The 20,725-nt window shown below is 47.3% G+C and overlaps 2 protein-coding genes across 4 annotated transcripts in view; one reads left to right on the top strand and one right to left on the bottom strand.

Moving 5' to 3' along the window:
- IFT140 (intraflagellar transport 140) overlaps positions 1–747 on the top strand; it is a 105,995-nt gene extending 105,248 nt beyond the window's left edge. For all 3 annotated transcript variants that reach the window (XM_032126381.1, XM_032126383.1, XM_032126382.1), the window contains one exon: positions 285–747. In XM_032126381.1, coding sequence (XP_031982272.1) covers positions 285–485 — 201 coding nt within the window. In that variant the 3' untranslated portion in view covers positions 486–747. The remainder of the gene's footprint in view (positions 1–284) is intronic.
- On the bottom strand, positions 585–20,725 carry TELO2 (telomere maintenance 2). The gene is made up of 20 exons (XM_032126384.1): positions 20,364–20,725; positions 19,648–19,925; positions 19,014–19,082; positions 17,736–17,883; positions 17,262–17,364; positions 16,427–16,495; positions 15,414–15,555; positions 14,044–14,180; positions 13,236–13,324; positions 11,890–12,000; positions 11,161–11,246; positions 10,817–10,914; positions 9,781–9,897; positions 8,766–8,837; positions 8,067–8,237; positions 7,268–7,359; positions 6,362–6,461; positions 5,785–5,849; positions 5,063–5,178; positions 585–2,225 (listed from the first exon to the last, which is right to left on the bottom strand). Exons 1-20 carry the CDS (start codon positions 20,708–20,710, stop codon positions 2,122–2,124), a joined length of 2,514 nt encoding a protein of 837 aa, XP_031982275.1. The 5' UTR covers positions 20,711–20,725; the 3' UTR covers positions 585–2,121.

The raw sequence follows: 20,725 nt of genomic DNA, 5'->3' as shown, positions 1-20,725 counted from the left end.
GAGAACCTGTCTGGGTGTGTGCCTCAGCAATGCCACCACGCTGTGTTTGCCACCTGGCCAGAGAAGAAAACTGTCAAATGGCAGTTAGCTGAGGAAATGGTGAATCACTCCTTCAGGGCAGATGTGCCACACACCCCCTGAACTGTGACCTGCTGCTCTCATGAAACACGAGGGTGCCAAGTGCGAGTTCCTCCAGCTGTGCTGATGAACTTCACTTTTAATGTGCAAAGCACAAGAAATGGTTTACTGAGGCCCCTCTGACAGTGATCTCTGCATTCCTTTAGGCTTATCGCTACCTGGAAGAGATGCAGAAAAGAATTCCAGCCTCGAACCTGAGCTACTATGTGTCCCCACAGACCATGGAGGCCGTGCACCGAGGAGCTGGCATTCCCATGAGCCGAGCCCTGGCCCCAGAGCACACTGGCCACGGCAGCATGGACAACAGGGAGGAGGAAGAAGTGGCTGATGAAGTGGAGGACCCCTGACAATGAGCACTTACCAAATACAAAGCTGACTTTATTGCAGCTCATTTAGTCCATCCTCATTAGGGGGCCCAGATCAGTCACATGCTGTTGCTACACGGCTTTTTGGTTATTACCAAGAAATTTATTTTTCCTGCTTGACTGTACAAGCAACAGTATTAGAGTTAATACATTCTCTCAAGCACAGCATACAGAGATTCACATGTATGTGCTGTTAGAAAGCTGGTTTTAGTATTTTAATAAATTTGAGGCAGAAAAAACCCAGTAAGAACTGCACATTGTAACTTCGCTTTTTTATCAGTACAGAGAAGAGCTGAATAACTGAGATGTTCATGTACAGCTTTGATCTGCTAAGGTGCAGACTGTGATTCCCTAGAAGTGAGACCTTCTGAAAACAATCTTCATCCCATTTGGGTAGGAGCTTGGTTAAAAGTCAAACTATCCCCTCCTGCAGGCTGAAGGCTGACTCTCTCCAACAAAAGCTTCCGTGTTTAAATACATCAGAGGGTCATGTGGGGTAGAGCAACCACTTACAGACATCTGGGGTAAACCTCAGTCACAGAATGCCTGGGTTGGAAGGGACCCTGGATACCTCCTGGATGCCCCCTGGTCCAACCAACCCCTGCTCAAGCTGGGTCACTGTGAGTGAGTGAAGCTTCTTTCATACTGTGAAGATCCCTCTCCAAACAACAGTTACATCAAGCCACTCTGTACTAGTCAGATTTTTGGAGGCCAGTTTCTTCCCTGGCACAAGCAGGACTGAGAGAAGTGAAGCTCAACATTAACAACCAAGGTTCTGCTCACCTCTCTGCCTGTCACCCTGCCCTGCCAAGGGGTAGTTATCAGTTCACTCACGTTTCTTACCAACCAGCACTTAGAATGATTTTTCTTTTTCACATTTTGTGACTTGCTTCAAAACTTGGGGTGAACATGAAGTTTCTGAATTGCTTTCAGGGAAGAAGGGTTGGGGAAATTTTAAGGTCAAAATCTGAACATTATTTATTCTTTAGTAGAAATTTACTTCTGTACTAAGATTATACAAAAAGAATTCCCTGCCTTATTCCTTCCTAATCACAGCCCAGCTCTAGCTCAGGCCTTTAAAGTCTGGCACACTTTCAGCACTTCAGTGTAGCTATCCAGTGTTTGCATGCCATCAGCGGTGCCACTCCCTGCACCATGCCACCCCTTCCAGCAGCAGACCAACACCTAGTCCCCCAAACTCCAGCTGCTCGGGGACATGGGAGCCTTCATAAGGGGCAGGTCACAGTGGCAAGTGGCCCTCCCCAGCCCTCCTGTTTTTCTGACAAGAAGGCTGTGTGAGATCTTCCCTGTATTTTTAGCCGAGCGCTCAGACCTGCCAAGGTTATAAATAGCTGGGGTGGGGGCTGGGGGTGCGGGAGGATGGCAGCGCTCGCCTACCTTCCTGCATCTGTACACGCTGTACCGGATACCAGAGCTCACTCAATTGGCCTCCACTACAAAGTCCAGATGTCAAGTCAGGCTCGCTGGCTTAGAGCTCAGCACCCTTCCCCCTTCTTCCTCTCCTCCAGCCAGGTGACTGCTGAAGAGGCCCCAGCAGTGCCCGAACACATCCAGCTGGCAGGAGCACAAGGTAAAGGTCATTTCTGTTACCCTTCAGCTAGGAAGGGACAGCTTCAAGTTTCTTTTTCAGGTTCTCCATTAGCAGCAAGTTCTGCAGGGCCAGCCTTCTGCAGTCCCCATCAGGGTCTTTCTCCATCACATCTGCAAAAGAAGCAGCCACTGTTAATTGGAGAATGGGAAAAAGTGCCCTTAACACTTCTCACTGTTTTACTGACAATCACAGAACTAAACAACAGCATTTGCACCTACAGCTGGGCGGGGCATCAGCACTTGCAGGAACTGCATTAGTCCAGAAGGCAGCGATGCACAAACTTGATCATGTAAAGCAGCATGAGTTCAGGCAAGCCCTGACGGCCACACGGGGTAGTGCTCCAGTCTTGTAGGAGAAACAAAGTCAGTTGGTCTGAAACACTGTAGAAACTGACCTTGGATCCCATGGGATAAGCTCTGTGCCAGAATTTGTACTTTTCCCCTTGAGCTACACAAAAGCTTTGTACAGCTGAGCTACAAGTGTGAATGCAGTCTGCAGCTAGAAATCCACTTTCTCCAAAGTCTAAAGTCTCTGCCATTCTTGCAATCTAAAATGGTCAGCGCTCCCTTCTCCCTTTGGGGTCATGATGCCATTCCAATGGGGAAAGAAGGAGACAGGCCCCAAGGTTCAGCACATTCTCCATTCTGAGAGACCAGTCTTCTGATAAATGAGCTCCACACTTCATGCAGCACGTAAGGACAGCGTGAGGCTGTTCCCAGCAGCTGTTATTCCAGGGGCCCTTAATGGGCCTGCAAAGTAACAACCAGGATGCATGCAGGATGTCTGAGCAGGGGAGCCTGGAAGAGCAGGGAGCCTGTGTGAGGATATCCTGTACGCACAAGCAGTGTGCTGGGAGCCCGGCACTGTCAGCCCAAACACATGACTCATGTCACTGGGAGTAGGGCTATTTATAATGCAGGGAGAGCTGCACCCTGGTGCTTCCACACTCCCTCTGCAGAAGACAAAAGGGGAGGTTACAAGGCAGATTGGAACAAGCTCAAAAGCTCAGAGTGCTGCTGGTGCTGTTTCTGTTCCATGAGCATGGACCTGACATAAACAGCACTTACCCGTGACAGCACCTGCAAGGGGTGGGGAATTCCCTCAAAGGCAGCAGCTGAGGAATCAAAGGGACCATTTCCTAGAAGCATTTAGGTATTCCCTCCCTCCCCTGGGAAGGATCAGGCTGCTCAACAGCAAGTCCAGCATGATGGGCAAGTCCAAAGTGGATTCTTGCCTCTCTCCATAGCTGAAGTGTCCCAAAGCATCCAGTAAGCACAGTGCCAGGGCTGCAGCCCAAAGGTTGAAGAGCCAAAAGTCAGTCATAGGACACACTACAGCAGCTTGCAGAGGTCCTGATGTAACAACAAACTGAAAGAGGTTTGTGGATTTCTACTAAGCACTTCATGTATAACATTTCCTATCCCACTGTTCCTCACTGTGCTTTGGCCATGGCAGGGGAAACACAGATGCTTTAAGCTGAAACCCAAAGTGGCTAAAAGACATAGTAGTCAAAGCTCCCATGCAGGACACCTCTTGCAAATCTTGTCTGGAAGAGCCATGAAGCATCAGCAAGCCCATGAGCTCAGACCTGTGATTCGCAGAAGCAGGTCTCTAGTGCCAGACTTGACCTGTTGGAGCAGCAGGGAGGGCCCAGTGCCTCCCTGTGCAGCTCTTTTCCCAACAGCCTTACAACAAATAGCAAAGGCACAGCCCAAGAAGCTGCTGTGTTTCAGGAAGCAGCTCTAGAAACCCTTTAAATTGCACTTAAATTGCATCTGACCATACATGGAGCTGAATTCTTTAAGGCTTCTTAATGACTCCTACAGCACTTTTCCTTTCTCTGGTATAACCACAACAGTTATCTTACCCTGCTCTCATTCCCACCAGGAATAACCGTGCAGCTTTCATGCAAAAGCACTAGATGTAAAGACAGGGCTATTACACTACCTACAAGCATGAGAAGATGCTACTAACTTGGTCATCCTCCTCCTCCTCCCCAAAATAACTCACTGAAAACAGATTACGCAAACCCTGATGCTGGGAATACATTCCCGAAAGGCTTCACTTGGTAACAGCAGTGTTAAACGCAGAGACAAGCAGATTCCTGAGAGCACATCATGTCATGGGAAAAGTGAAGTCTTCGGCCCCACAAGCCAGCTCTCTTCCTTTCAAAGGGCACAGAGCACCCCAACCTGCCAGGATCAGAGGCCAGCTGGGTCAGTGTTGCTTCCTGCTTGCTCCCTGTGGGAAGCGACTCACTGAGAGTGAGAATGGTGAAGGAAACCAGACCAGGGAATCACAAGAATCACCCTCGGAACACCGTGAAGGCTTCAGCATTAGCTCTTCTTTTCCCTCCAGCTCACTGCAGTACCTGAGCACTGATCTGTGCAGCTCCAGCCTGCCAGAACCCACAGACACAGCTCGTGTTGATGTAAGGTGTGCTGGGTACAGCATTCAAAGTCATTTGCTGTCTTTTGTAGCTTTTTCTTTCCATCAGCAATAGGAAGCTAGAGACTGGGCCATGCTCCTCTTCCTCCTGTTTTTAGCTCTAACAACACCCCTCTCATGAGCACATGGTGTAAACGGGCTGTACAAGCCTTGTGTGTTATTGCTGGCCAAAGTCACGGCCTGGGTGTTAACAGGCAACGTGACAACACTTCCTGCAGCTTCATGAGGTGAGTGGCTGGATGCTCAGACAGAGAAAGGGGGCACAGACTATCTTTGGGGATTTTTGTGGTTGGCCTGTGAGGACAGTCACAGTTTGAAGTGCCATACCCAGCTCTTGGCTTATGCCTCAGATACCCCAGTGCTGCATCCCTACAGCTAATCACGCAGATCTCTGGTGCACAACGCCAGGACATCACTGCTGCCATCACAATTAGAGAGATGCCGCACAACGACTGCACCACTAACCAGAAAAGCACTGATGTACCCCACTGCATCCTACCTCCCAGCCAGGACTGAGTCTCCAACAGCTCCTCTGTCATGTCTGCCAGAATCCGTTCCGTAGGGACGCTGAGGAGCAGGGAGGAGATACAGGACAAAAGGCCCTGGCGCACGTACCTGTGGAGAAGGACTGAGCTGGTTAAGGGCCTGCAGCTTTATGCTTTGCCTTGATTTCCTCACCTCAGGGGCTCTCTCCAGTTTCCAATGGTATGATGACTTTTGCCATATTCCTACTGCTTAGGGGTGTGATGTTGCAGTGTGCCCCACATACAGAGCCCCTGCCATGCTGTGCACTGAAGTCTAGCACAATTCAGAGTCCTGGACGTATCTGAGAGCAAAACAGAAATTGGATGCTTACATCCTTTTGGCTACATGTCTTAATTCCTTTCCAAGGCTGAATGCTGGAATCGAATCTAAAGTTTTCTGAGCTCCCTGAGTAAACACAGACAAAACTATCACATGGACAGGTGGTCAGGAAATTTATCAAGCATTCTATAGATAATGGCTGTACTGCCCCACTAGAAGACACCAGCCAAGTTCATGTGTTGGGCTGGCATTAAACTCAGTCACAAGAACACACAGCTGGAGGAGAGCACAGAGTTAAATGCATTAGGTCACTGACACTCTGAGCCAGGTGCTTGTCTTGGACAAAGGAAAACCATGACTGGAGGCTGGCTCACAGCTGATCTTTAAAAATGAGAGTATACAACTACAGTAACTCACGAGTCCGTGTGGAACCGCAGAGCCCAAACAAACTCCAGCAGTGCCTTTCCCATTGCTGTCACTGCCTGCAAAAGAGGATTGTTACAGCACCACTGAACACCATCCATGCTGCCCTGTAGAGCTGGGCCTCGAGACATACTGCTCATTGAATCGCAGCATGTCCTGAGCTGGAAGGGACCCACAAGGGTCACGAATCCAACTCCTGCCCTGCACAGGACACCCCAACAATCCCATCGTGTGCCTGGGAGTGTTGTCCAAATGCTTGAACAAAGGTTTTGTTAAGATCAGTGCTACAATTGAATTTATTTTACAGACGAGGAAACTTCGGCGGTAAAGTGAAATAAAGTGCCCAACCCCCTCAAGAAGTTGACAAGAGGCAAAAGATAGTGCAAGGTTAGCTTGAATCCCATGTCTCTTTTCTGACCAGTTCTTCCCAGCCCATTTCACAACTTCTCAGCCCACACAATTCCAGCTTGCTGCCAGTCTCAGTGCAGCAGGCCCTGAAGCACACAGCTGCTCCAGAAGGCACCTCAGGCTCCCAGGCTGGAAGCCACCCCTGCTCTCTGCCCTTCCTTACCACAGTGTTGACGGCCAAGTACATCAGGATTGCTAAAGTGTGGACCAGTCTTCCAAGGACTAAGTGATCTTCTCCCAGAAGATCAAATGTTGTTAAAGGCCTGCAAGTGCAAGACACAGAGTTGTGTAACAGTGAGAAGGCTGATCAGTGCCTCTCTGGAACAGTCAGGAGGTTATGCAGGGGGAACTGTCCCCCATAAGCCTGAATCCCTAGAACAACAGTCATTATACAGGCACTACCAGGTTAGCACAGACCAGAGCTGTTTGCTCTCATCTTTTCTCACAAACCAGTATCTCCCAGAGCAACATCCTGTACTCTTACAGCAGGTGTCACACATTCTACCAACAGGCTTTACTTGGAAATACCTACAGGCAAAAGCTGCCCCCACTGCCATACCATTACAACTGGTATTACAATAATCTTGATTATGATGGAATTGATTATTCACCCTTCCTTAGGTTAGCAAAGACTTAAGGGACTGACAATAAACTGTGTCCTGTGTCCTATACTGTGGCCTCAAAGACCAGTGCAGGTGATAGGCCCAACATGAGACAGAGTTAACTTCTGTTCAACACTGCAGTCTGAGCTCTGTGGTTTGTGTGAACCTCCCACAGTAGAGGTGCAGCCAAAACAACTGGTGTGGTACTGCCTGTGTACCTGCTGACAGATTATCCTTTGTGATGGATCTTCACTTCTGCAGGGTCCTACATACTCCTGCCCTACAAAGGGTAAGTCCAAGAGACCACAGCCCCCTCTCCCTAAGCTTTGTGAAGGATCCAAGTGTCAGTGTGGTGTCACTGGGCTCCTGCGCAGCTCCTGCTGCTCTGAGGCAAGCAGGACAAGCAAAAAGGTTCACTCTGGCAATTGCCATGCCCACATCCCACATCCTAAGATGCTCACACTCACCTGTCAAAGTGCTGAATCAATGGGAAAAAGAAGTGCCCAGCAACAGAATTGAACTCATTTGGGCGAGAAGCCAGTTCCACATGAGACTGACCCTGTCCAAGAGAAAAATGAAGTCTAGGCACAAGATGCAGCACTCAGCTCTTCCACTTCACTGGACACTGTCAAGACTACAGATTCCTTGCAGCCAGTCCATCGTCAACTGCTGCTTGTACATCTATGGCTACCAGTTTCCTGACTGGACTGCTCACTTCCCACTTCAGATCTTCTCCACATCTAAACATTTCAATACAATATAGCTTAGTAGTGCTCAGTTAGATAAAAGGAACAAGAACATGCAAGGGATAAAGGAGTTTTGGAAAGCAAACTCTCCAGGCTGAACCACAAGGGAATTCTGGAAACTAGGAAACTGGCATCAATTTATCTCCCTGGAAAATAGGAAGGCTGAGACAGCGTAGCCCAGAAGCAGCTATTCTGCTGGAGGCCCTGGGATCTGTGAGGTGCAGTCACAGCTCCCTGCAGTGGCCACACAAGCTCAGAACAAGCACAGAACAGCAATTATCCCTCAAAGCCAGGTAAGGAATTTCAGGTTTATCTTCCTCCCCAGCTGGGAGAGGAATACAGGAGTTGGTAGGCTGCACCAAAAAACTCAGACTCCATAACTTCAAATATATATTTACCTGACTTTCCTTTGGATTGGGCCCACTTTCACAGGTATTTTTCTCTTTCCAGAGAGAACTTACAGCAACTCCAAGTATCCCTATTTTTGGTGGATTTGACATTAGTCTGTTTCTGGCCTCACCATATCAAATCTCCGAGTCTTGCTTTTGATCCTCTCATCAACAATTCTTCTCCAGTCCTTAGAGCTGTCACTTCCTGGAAGGAGCTGGATACAAGGCTTTTGAGCACCAGAATGCTTGGTCTTCCCATGGAATTTGGGACAGGACAGTTCCTGAGCTGCCAAAACCAATACCTAGATAAAACAGAGAGAAGTTCAGTTAAAAATGGGTAATCCCTAGGGAACAACAAAAGAGTCACCTGCATCCAGACTGACAGGAGTAACAAGGCAGAAAGACACAACAGGTTTAGAGTGAAGAACAGCAGGAAACTGACCTCCAACAGCCCCCTGGCTCTGAGGTACTGACCAAGAACTTGGTCACTTAGCCCTGAAACAGAGCAGTGGCTCCTTCTTCAGACTCAAGTGTGGAAAGAGTCACAGACAGATTGCTGTCCTTCAGAAAGGGAAGACAAAACAGACTGATGATGTGAAAGTACACAGTGGCTTCTCCCAGGCAAATGCCCAACACATGCTCTGTATTCTGTGGGGAGGGATCCCTGTGTAATGGAGTGCAGCAGTCAGGAACAAGAGGGGAATGCCGGCACAAATAGAAATGTAAGAGATTCCCATGGCTCTGCCTTCTCCCCTGAGGAATAAAAGGTTACATTACACCTTGGCACTGGTGCAACAGACAGAAGGAAAGTGGGAAGTGAGAGCACTCACATCAAGGATGTCCATGCGCTGACGGAGACTGTAGTTCAGGGAGTAGAACTGGGAGGTCAAGTACTTTGCAACCTGTACAGAAAAATGAACACAGACCCAGGCAGGAAACAGCCTTCCCATTAGCTCTAAAAGCATTTAATTTCACAGGTTCTGCTACCTGTTAGGTAACAGCAAGCCTCCAGGAGAAGGGAAGAAACATGTAGGGTAAACTGGGGAAATTCTGACACTTCCACTTCTAAATTCTCCCAAAAGAACTAAATAACAGATGAGACTGCGTCATTCTTCTCTCCCTCCTATGCAGAGGTACCCAAACAACTGGCACAGCAGCTAGGAGACCTCACTATGGCCTTTCAGTACTTAAAGAGCATTATAGGAAAGATGGAGGAAGGCTTTTTACTGGGGCCTGCTAGGATGAAGCATAAAGGTGTTAAACTGGCAGGTGATAGATCTAGATTGGGCATTAGGAAGAAATTCTTCCCCGTGAGGGTGGGGAGGCCCTGGCACAGGTTTCCCAGAGAAGCCATGGCTGGCCCAGCTCTGGAAGTGTCCAAGGCCAGGTTGGATGGGGTTTGGAGCAGCCTGGGATAGTGGGAGGTGTCCCTGCCCATGGCAGGGGGTTGGAATGAGATGGGCTTTGAACATCCTTTCCCACCCAAACCAGTCTGTGATTCCCTGATTACAGTCACCAGTCAGGCCTTTCTCTGTAGAAGCCCTCTGTGCCTCAGTTTCCCTCTATGTGAAACCCTTCAGTACAACAAGTCCCTATCTGATCTGCCTTATCAGGTACACTCAAACCAACAGCCTCCAAACAGTTCCTCCAGTCTGACAAGGTTTTCTTTTTCCTATTGGTTCAGTCATTCCTTGCAGATTCTTCAGGGGCATAAATGTTGTAAGACCTGGACTACCTGTTCTACCACACTGACAGCTCCCTCTATCAAATGAGAAAGAGACTTTAGCTGCTTAAGTTTTTGCCTGTGCCTCAATTGGAAAAAGGAAAGTAGTAAGAGGGACTCACAGGTATTGGGTCTGTGGTTAAAACAGCTACTTGAGCTCTTTGACGGAGCTCTACAAAGCCTTCAATGCAGGTCTTCTCCTCCAGATGCAATAATATTTTTGCCAGCTCCACACTAACCTGCTCAAAACAGGAAGAAAGGAATCAAATCCCTGATGGTGTTTGGTTTTTTCCTTGTAGGATTTACACACCACTTCTAATGTTTAACCAAAGACAAGGAGGCATTCTCTATAGGCAACATGTCCATTCCTTAGCAGGGAGAGAAAACACACTAAGCCAAATGCCATCAGACATATTTCTCAAAACCCTGAACAGATCCTCCATCTGCCAATTCTCTGTCCACATTCACTTGGGCTTTTTGGAGAAGTGGTAGCATCATGACATAGAATGAATTGTCACTGTAACTGATGGGTTAAAGGGTACAGTAGCACAGCCCTTCTCCTTCTCAGCTGGTGTCTCTGACACTTTCAAGTGTTCACTAGCAGGTAGTGGCCAGCACTCTTCACACACTGACTGTGTCCCAGGTTCCTCTCCCCTGAGCTTCTCATCTTGACCAGTACAATCCAACTACTCCCTCCACAAGACATTATACTTGTACAAGCAAATAGGGAAAGTTCATTTGATTTTGCCTCCCTTTGCATTGGGCAATAACAATTAAATTGAATTTCAATTCAAAATTCAAAATGGCTGCTCTGTAATCTGCATTTCTAGTGTTTTTCCTGCCCAGCACAAAGCATGGAGCTTCCTCACACTGGCAAGCACTGGTAGGACGCTTCATTTTGAGCACTGGAGCTGCAAGACAGCAGAGTGCTGCCAGCGCCTTTGCTGCTTCTCTGTTCCACTGTGCTCTATAGCCTCACTTTCAAGCCAACTATTTCCTTCTACTTCCAAGTTGAAAGCTTGTGAATGCACACCTTTACCCCAGCTACACATTAGCCTGGCCTTCTGCTCCACTGGCACGTTCAGTCTCCTCACAACAGCAAAGGGATAGGCCCTCTGCTCCTATAGCCCACTGGTAACCTAGATCACACTACTTCACCTCTCTTGTTGCTGCTGGATTCTTCCGAACCAAGCTCTCAAGAGCCTTGACTGTAGCTTCCCATTTGTCCACATCCTCAGATCTTGATCCAGTCAGAACTGAAATCAAAAGACAAACAAAACTTATTAGCAGAATGGCTTTGCTTGAATAAATGCCCAAACTTCCTTCTGCCAATCATTTGTCTTAGTACAGACACTCAGCATGACCAGCATTAGGAACTAAAGTGAAATTACTCAAAAATTCTACAGCTTCTTCAAATTAGCTCAGAAAAAATAAACCTACACAGAGTTCACTCTCCCAAGCTCAGTAAGAAACAGATAAAGACTCAGCCCAAAATCTCCTACCTTCAATACAGTCTCGGATATACACAGGAGCCTTAATTTTTAGCTCTTTATCCTCAGACATGTCATAAGGGGTGAGGTCATCATCACTGTAAAAGAAATAAAGGCAGGGGTTAGTTTATGGGGTGCAGATGTTCTTGCTTTCCCCAGATAGCCACACAAAGAGAAAGAACCAGTGCATACGCTGTCACAACCCCATCACTCCTGTATCACTCAGCAGCACTTGGCCTGAGAGGGATCCTTGGGAGTTCTAGGGGAAAGTGCAGCTCTGTGACCAGATCTGGAACTGGATCTCCTGGTCGAGTACAGGAAGGAGTTAGCTGACCAAGAGACTAGAAACTGACTCTCGAGATTTCATTATAGATTGATATACATATACATACACATATACACATAATATATGCATATATATTAGCACATATATAGATATATTTCTTTATATAGTGACAGAATGAAGCAGGTTCACTATTAAAATGGGTAAATACATCCACAATTTCCAGGAAATATATATCTACATCAAATGGAACAAATACAGTGGTTGCACACAATGCAGGCCTTGCCTAATTTATTGACTAGTGCAATTTCCTATGCAAAGCCCTGCTCTGCTGCAAACCACTCAGCTGAACAAGGTCAGAAATCACAACAGTTGCCAAGAAATGCAGGTACTGACAGATCCTTTTTCCCCACATCTGCCATTTATTTTCCATTTCCTCCCCGCTTCTTGCCCTGTACCTGTCAAGCTCAGCATCCAACTCCTCATCTGGCATCACAGGGGCTGCTGTATGGGGTTTCTCATTACTCTCTGGTACCAACGGCACTGCAGCACCTGCTTTCTCACTCCTGCTGTGAGGAACAAGAAGTTTTAAAATGAATACAGTAATAGTCCTTACTCACAAGGAAGAAACAACCCACCCTACCAACCCTTGCTGCCTAAACAGAAAAGCACGTAATTATTCCTGCTGTAGTTTCACACCCAGCTTGGCTGACACAAAGTACTGGGAAGGAGAATGGAGTAAGGGGAGAAAAGAAGCAGAATCTTCTAACAGAAGAGCAATGGATAAAAAAAATTAAACTGGCTAATTTGCTGTGTTCCCCTGCACAATACCTGGGACTGCTAAGAAAAGATTCCAATAACTAGATCACATTGACTTGCACCAGATTTGAAACTGTGAACGAAACTGAACTGAGAGTAGGTTTAGACTGGATATTAGGAAGAAATTCTTCCCTGTGATGCTGGTGAGGCCCTGGCACAGGCTGCCCAGAGAAAATCTGGCTGTCCCATCCCTGGAAGTTCAAGGCCAGTTTGGACAGGGCTTGGAACAACCTGGTCTTAATAGAAGGTGTCCCTGCCCATGGCAGGGGGTGAAATGGAATGGGCTTTAAGGTCCCTTCCAACTCAAATCATTCCATGATTCTACAAAACGGGAAAAAAACATTCTTAACCATTGCTAATAGGATGAATACAATAATTGTGAATATTTCTTCTGTGTCTATCTAGTTCTGTGGACTTTGGCATTGTCTTTTCATCTTTCTGCTTCTCAAAAGCTGTCTGTAACACCTGTCTATGCTGATCATGCCCCTAAAATGGGAGCAATAAATCTTTTGTACTTCCCTGGAGTGCTGGACAGCTTCATCTGCTAGTAACATAAAGTACTTCATTCCTCTGCTGATCAAACAGTGCTTCAAAGAGCCTCAGCAGATGCTCTGGAAGTTAAGAGCACTGAAGAGCCAGTCTTTAGAGTGACAGATGCAGTAGATTTTTGTCACGGGTGAATGGGCTAGGGGCATACAGCACAAATACCAGATTTCCAAGAAGCAAACAGAAATGCCCATTTGATTCTACCCAAGGGCACACAAGACCCCTGCAGCCCAATTGTAACACATGCAGCTATCAACAGGCAATTTTAATACACACTACCAATCGAATTATGAATGTAATTAAATCACACTGTAAGAAGGTGGTGCATTATGATGCTTAACAATACATAAACCATCTCGAATACTGTACATAGTTCTTGTGTGTAATGGGAAAAAGGGAGAAGTGCAAAAAGATGGCATGAATAGTAGTAATAACTTACTCATCTTCTGGAAAGCTGGGGACAACACAGAATGGTGGAGTCTGCACCAGAAGGGACTTCAATTCTCTTGTTTCATCATCTTCTTCATACTAGACATTCAGAATAAGTGTTGCTGCACTCTATTACTGCAAATATGCCCAGCATTCAACATTTCACCCTTGTACTGCACATGGACTAAATCATGAGCAGATGAACCCTCACCCATCCTGTCTCTTTCAATCCCTGTGCTGACAGCAGCAGGTGGCTGCATATGTCCTTATATTTGAGAGTAGTACCTGATGACACCTTGTCTGAATGTCATTTCCATCTTTCAAACATTTAATAAATGGCAATGTGACAGGAGGGATGTGGCAGGTTTTTAAAGAATTCATGTGATTTAATCAGATAAATCACACAAATTCTACTGGAAAGAGCACAGCAAATATCTCCATGCCAGTCTTGAAAATCCCAGCTCAGAACAGGTCTTCCCACCATGTCAGGGACTGAATGCTCACCACTGGTTTAGGTTTGAAGCTCCTCCTCAACTCCCCCGAATCAGATTCTGATTCCCTCATGCAATAAGATAAACTTTTATTACCAAGTTTATCCCAACCTCTGCCAGCAGATTGCATTCCTGAGGTAACTCTCAGCCACCTGGCCATTTCCTATACAATTGGTTTTTGTAAACAGATTCTCTCTTTTTGAAGGTATGGCTGCCTCTCCTTATTTCCAGATTAAAAAGTGCTATAATGCCCTGGTTCATCTGGTTTAAAGCTTTTACTTCCTCTAAGCCCAGCACACCAGTCATAAGTTTCATTGAAACCTTCACCTCAAACTTCAGGACAGGCCCGTCAGTGTTTATTTTCAAGCTGATGCTCTCTGCCACCACCATGCCCAGACGCCGTAGCTGTGGCAGACTGCTGTCCAAGTGGCATTTCACACCCTCCATCATGCTTGTGAGAAGCTCTGAAACAAACAACCAACAAACAGTGCATGTTTGAAATTCTGAAACAGTGGCAGAAACAAACACCCATCTTTGTGTGCTTCCCTGAGGGCAGCTTTACCCACTCACCACCCAATAATGGATAGAAAGGGTCTCTGAACTGTGGCTTCCCTCTCTGCAGTGGCAGTGCTGCCCTTCAGCACCAGCACAGCAAACCCACACCCTTCCTGGGGTACCAAGTCAACAAAACATTACAATCTATTCTAAACTTGCAATATTTTTGTTTTCCCTGAAACAAAAAAGGATGGTAAATCAAGTCAATCTTCAGTTTGGTTTCAGAGCGCTTCAGAGTCACTAAAATAAAAAAGTCATGTTTCGAGGACAAGTTCTGACCAGTACAACAATCACATAGAGACAGATATTTGCCTAACTTTGGATAAGTTCAAACAGGCAGACAACACAAGTACTTCTCAGCCCTTGGGGAATAATGGCTGCCAGCTTCACCAGGCAGGCTTACTGCTGGTTTGACTGACTTCCTTCATCTCAGAAAACTCATCTTTTCAACAGCTGTCAGACAAAAAACTGACTATAAAACTACAGAACTGGTAGTATGTATCAGGTCACTTATTCACTTAAAGAACAATTAATTCTAGAATGAAACAGATGAGCAAGTCTTGAAGTGAACCTTCATATCCCCCATAAGTCACACACACACACAGGAGTAATTCTAGACATTGCACAGATTTTTTTTTTATTGCAACAGAAACAGAGATTTTAGGCCAGGACCCCAGTGTACTGTGCACTGTGTGAGCACAGAACTGGAGGCCCACACCAGTGACTAACCTGCTCACCTCACACTGAGGAATGCCTGTGGACAGTCAGACACCAAGCTAACAGCTTTTTATCCTCAGATACCTTCCCTGCCTCTCTGGAGCTGCTCCCATGCTCCAAGGTTAAGCCTATAAATCACAAAGTCCCAGAGTCAGTCCTTGTTTTCCTGTGACAAAACTTCGGGGGTTTTAAACCACTGCTCAGGTAAGAGGGCAAACTTAGGCCTTCCTCAATTCCATAACCTAAAGTTATGCACTTGGAATTGTATCATATCAATGCTAAAGATGATTCCAGCAGGTTACCCCATTTGCCAAAGTGAAAACGGGACAATTCTGCTTATCTGCAGATCAAAACAAGATCTTTTTCTACTCATAGTAAGACTCTCTGCTAAACAAATCTAAGCCCTGCTTCTCACATAGCCTCACCTTGTCTGCAGCTCTCAATTTCATGCCCCTTCAGGTGGGAGAGGCAGATGAGGATGGCCTTGCTAATGTACAGCTGCTGCTCAGCTGGGGAGTGTTTCACGGCACTGCTGCTGCTCCAGGTCTCCAACAGCTCCTGCAGCACCTGAATTAGAGAACTCAGGTTGGCCTGAAATGGATCTTTTCTATACAGAGGTAATTTTTTGAAGCACATTTTTACTCTCCCTACAAAGAGAGTGAAAAAATACAAATGTTGTATTTCAGGGCCCAAAACGTACTGTGCTTGACCACCCAAGAACGGCACCTTCCTTTAAGATATTGTTTAAATTGATTTAAATTTGATTTAAATTTGATTTAAATTTAGAAGTGATGTTTATTTCTCATTAATAAATATTATATGCAAAGCAATATGTATTATTATCAAAAACTAGTATAATATTATATGGTTTTATCTGTGTTTAGTCCAATTTTAGATAACTGTCATTACTTCTAGATAATTTTAGAACATGTTAACAGTGGAAAAAATAATAATTTGACAAAATGGTAGGGATTTCCAGATACACAGATTTCATAGAAGTTTCATCACACTGCTGACTCAGAGAAGCAAAATATCTGCCATCCTCTCTGAGGAAAATGGACATGAGAGAGATTCTGAAACATCAACCATTTGGTAAACAGACAACTCTCCACCAACTTTTTGTTGCCATGTGCCCAGCCACACAAACAGGGTGATAGAGGAAGCTGAGAAGGATAGAGGACATGGGACATCTGTCAGAATCCAAGCCTCGCTAGTTTTGCTACTTGGAAGACAATTTACCAATTAAATATGAAAAATTAATGCCAGCAGTGCAGAAAGCTTTGATTCATTTATCACAGCTCGCTTGTGATACAGCTCAGCTTCCCTCACTCTCATGAACAGCAACCAGAAAGTCTGAGAGAAACACCAAAATTGTGCACCCCCAGACACACAGAATGTTCTCCATCAGCCACCTCATCAGTGACTCAGTGAGCCTTACTCTGAGCAACACGGGGCGCCGGAGGCTGTCCAGGGACAGGTAGCCAAGGAGGTTCTGCAGCACGGCCGTCTGCAAGGAAAACCACAACTCCTGCTTCAACTGCACATAAAGCTGTCATCCAGCCATGACAAGTGTCTGTTTTTATTTACTACAGTAAACTTCATTCTGAGGGACTGTCTGACAGCATTCAGAGACACAAAAGTAAGCAAATTTTAAAAACCAAGCAAACACATATATGCAGTTGCTGATAAAATACATGGAAAACCATGACAGAAATACAGTACAGTACTTTTACCAACAAAACCAGCACAGTCCCAGGCAAACATAGAACTCAGGAAGTCTAAAGAACATCTCTCACAACAGCATCACAAGCCACAGAACAGTTCCTAAGACCTTGTGACAAACTTAGGTGCACATGAAAAAACCCAACAGTCCTTGTCTCAAGTCTTTGATCTAATTCTTATCCCTGAGGGTGGGTCATGGCTGTTTCAGTCTCCTCTTTCAGATTCTAAGATAACAGAGTGCCTTCAGCTCCCCAGAATTCTGAAACTCTGTGCAAATAACCACTTGGTTCCAGAGGAGTACAGTAGTTCTGCTATTCCCCATTAACCCTGAGAGAGCACATGAATTCCATTATTTCAAAGCTACTGTTCACCACTCCTTCTCTGTTACACTCTGCTGTCGGTGAACAGCTGCACAAAGCTGGGGAGACAGGGCTCATTTTGGAATGAAGAGTTAAACCTTCCTTGGGAAGAGTAAGAGCTCAGCTAAAAACCACACTGGCAGTGGGGAAAACGCGGCACTGCTACACTGCTGCTCCCCACAGAATCCTCACCGTGTGGCCATACTGCAAGAGCAGCATCTTCTGTGTCATCACAAACTGAGCCTTCTTGTTCTTCACAACCAGGTTCCCCAGCAATCTGGACAAGACATCTGCCCTAACAAGACAACAACAAAACATCAGGAATCCATGTTATTGCTGTCATGCTACTCCTAACCATAGGAAAATCTGAGAGCAGCTATTTGCAACCAAGTCTCTAGAATACCTCTAAACTCAGACAATGAGCCACTAAGGGCAAAGAATGTTTTCACTTGTTTTTCCACTGTGTGCCATGATGTAGATACTTAAGAAATGGTGTACGTTCTCCCTGAGAGGCAACAATCAACTACTTTATCCCTTGAGTCTTTTAGGAAATGGCAGTGTAAAAAACCACCTACACAAACACAGCACCTTTCACAGACTGATTCTGCAAGTATTTGTGACAATTCCTGCCTTTGCTGTGGATCAGGGAGAAAGCAGAGTTCTTACCCGGGTGCTCCCTGCACAAAACCAAGGACCACTGCTTCCATCCAGCGGTCTGGCACACATTCCACCAACCGCCAGCATATCCTCTGCCAGATGCAGTCTGACTTGGTGAGGTCTGTCAGGTGGGGCACCAAAACTCCCAGAATTTCCTCTGAAGCAGAAGAGAAAACAGTAAATACCCCAGATGGGCAGGACTGGTGCAATGGCATCTGAGACTGACCTGAGAATTTCAAGATCTTCACAACATGAAAAATACAACATACAGTTTGCAATTCTAAATTGCTCCTGCAGAAGAAATCAGAATAGAATCATGGAATCATTTAGGTTGGAGAAACTCTCTAAGACCATCGAGTCCAACTATGACTCACCACTGCCAAGGCCAACACTAAACCATGTTCCCAAGTGCCACATCCACATGGCTTTTAAATCCCTCCAGGGATTTAGTGACTCCACCCCCACCCTGGGCAGCCCGGTCCAATGCCTGACCACCCTTTCCATGAAGAAGTTTACCTCAATATCCAATCTAAACCTCCCCTGGCACAGTTTGAAGACATTTCCTCTTGTCCTGTCCCTGTTCCCTGGGAGCAGAGCCTGATCCCCACCTGGCTGCCCCCTCCTCTCAGGGAGCTGTGGAGTGAGAAGGTCCCCCCTGAGCCTCCTTTTCTCCAGGCTGAGTCCCCCCAGCTACTGCTCATCAGACTTGTGCTTCAGACCCTTCCCCAGCTCTACTGCTCCTCTTTGCTCATGCTCAAACAAGAACTGGAGAACTGACTGGTAATAACCACCCTGAGCAGCCTAAGGAACTGGCCAGCATTCCTCATCAGAGAAAAGAGCCAGAAAATCTTTCTTCTTCTTCTTCCCCACCCCTGTTAATTACTGCATTCACGGCTGCTCCCACAAGAGGGCTACTGCATGCGAGCAGGGACTTACACTGGTATTTACAACACTTTCAGACATGAAAAGCACTAAAAGAGCATTTAATAGTCATGCCCCAAATGGCAGAATGAGAATCCTGATTCTCACCCTGATGAGGATGTTCTCTCCATCAGTTTTTGAAAGAACAGGTCCCATTCATGTGAACTGGCAGAAAAGCACCAACATCTACCAGATGCAGCTAAGCAGCCTCAGAGAGCAGAGGGCAGCCTGTGCAGCCCCACTCAGAACAGCTCCAAATTAACTCACTGGTCTCCCACTCCTGTTGATCATCATCACGGTCATCCTCCCATGCTAATACACTAAAACACGTTCCCTGTCCCCGAAAGAGCACAGTAAAACACTCACTTTGCCTTCCATGAACACACACCTTCCCCAGGACATGAGAAACAAAAGAGATGGAGCAGTCCAAGCCACCTGGGATAAAACAGACATGAGCTTTAACAAGCGTGTCACCAGCATCCTCCAACCAGCCTTCAGGAGCAGGTGCAGAGACTTCCACAAGCGCTGTATCCCAAAAACACAGATTAACTTTTTCTTTTCAAGCATCATCTCCTCCTCCCTCCACTACCTGCCTTCAGGCACAAGCCAGCATTCAGTGTTATTTACAGTGACAGGCAAAAGGCTAAAGCAGCTCAGTCCCACTTTAACCTGATGGAAAGTTATCAATGACACTGGTTCATTCAGTACCACTCAAATCTCCCAAACGATTCCTTCAGCACACATCAAGTGACCACAACTAAGTTTTAGCAACAGATGATGCTGTTTAATTGCTTGGAGGATTGCTGCTTTCAGTAGTTTCTAAAAGGCCTCAGCTATTTTCCTCATTCCTGGGACTTTATGCTTTTAGGATAGCCTGAAGGAGGAACATAAGGCTCTGCAACACTCATCATCTGTATTTCAAGCAGCAGCTATGGGGTCCACGCACAAAACATTTCTTCTGAAACGGCAACCCTACAGTCCAGTCATCTTGCAGCCTTACCCCGCAGAGAGCTGGAGATCTTCTGCAGCACCTGGAGAACTGCACCACCCAGGAGAGGGAAGTAGGTCTGTGGGAAGAACACTGGTGGGTTTTTCCCCTGGAGTTTATTGCTCACATGCTCAGGCAAACACACAATCTTGTTGAGCAGGGCATCCTGCAGCTCTGGGCAGGCCGCCTGTGCTTGCTGCTGACAGACCTCCCACAGTAATGCTGACACCCGGCCCTCCTGCAGGAACTGCTCCAGGACCCCAACGACCTCCCTCGGGTCAAGGCCAGGGCTGGAAGAAAATAACTGTAAGTTCCTGTCTCTTTTAAATGGTAAAAATAAGATGTGCGTGCTATAGCTTTTCTGTTGTGGTATCACCACTGAAACGCCGCTGCTCTGTTACACGGGATTTTAAACAAAAATCAAATTAAAGCGATTTTAATCTCTTTGTATCTGCAGTTTCCTCGGCTCCAAGCATTCAGGACCTTCAACAACCACGACTGAAAGAGCTCTGACTGCGGGACGCACAGCATCGTGCGGGGTCTGAAGGCGCTCAGGGCAGCGCCGGGGCTGCCCGCGCTCACCCACATCTCCGCTCCCCGCGCACTTCAGCCCCGCTGAAAGGCACCCCCGGACATCCCTGCTGCGAGCCGAGACCGGCCCCGGGGAACCCCAGCCCGTCAGCGCTGCGGGCCCCGCCCGCCTGCCTGCCCCGGGGAGCCACACTGACCCCGGGGAGCCGAGGGCCTCCAGCAAGACGCAGAGGACAAGGCCGGGCGGGCCTTCCAGGAAGCAGCGCTGCCACACGCCCTCGGGCCGCGCCGCGCCAGGCGCCCGGGCCAGGCTGCGCAGGAAGGCGCCGAACAGTGCCCGCTCCCGCTCCCCGAGGGCGGCTGGGCCGCCCGCCGCCGCCAGAGCGGCGCGCACCGCGCCCAGCGCCGCCGCCGGCCCCTCCCCGGCCCCTGCCCGGCCCAGAGCCGCCACGGCCTCCCGCAGGACGGGCTCCAGCCCCGGCCCCAGAGCGAGCCCCGGCCCCAGAGCGAGCCCCGGCCCCGGCGGCGCCGCCGGTGCGGCCATAGCACGGACGGGAGC

The sequence above is a fragment of the Corvus moneduloides genome, chromosome 16 (genome assembly GCF_009650955.1).
Source record: "Corvus moneduloides isolate bCorMon1 chromosome 16, bCorMon1.pri, whole genome shotgun sequence".
Lineage (NCBI taxonomy): Eukaryota > Metazoa > Chordata > Aves > Passeriformes > Corvidae > Corvus > Corvus moneduloides.
Note: the sequence above shows the minus strand (reverse complement) of the source record. Positions and strands in the feature narration are given on the sequence as shown.

Excerpts from the sequence above, each read along its gene's own strand:
- TELO2 (XM_032126384.1), bottom strand. The coding sequence starts at position 20,710 with ATGGCCGCACCGGCGGCGCCGCCGGGGCCGGGGCTCGCTCTGGGGCCG. Across the intron at positions 17,884-19,013 it reads GTGTGTTCATGGAAGGCAAA|AGGAAATTCTGGGAGTTTTG; the intron begins GTGAGTGTTTTA and ends CTTCTGCTTCAG. Across the intron at positions 10,915-11,160 it reads TATCCGAGACTGTATTGAAG|TTCTGACTGGATCAAGATCT; the intron begins GTAGGAGATTTT and ends TTTTGATTTCAG.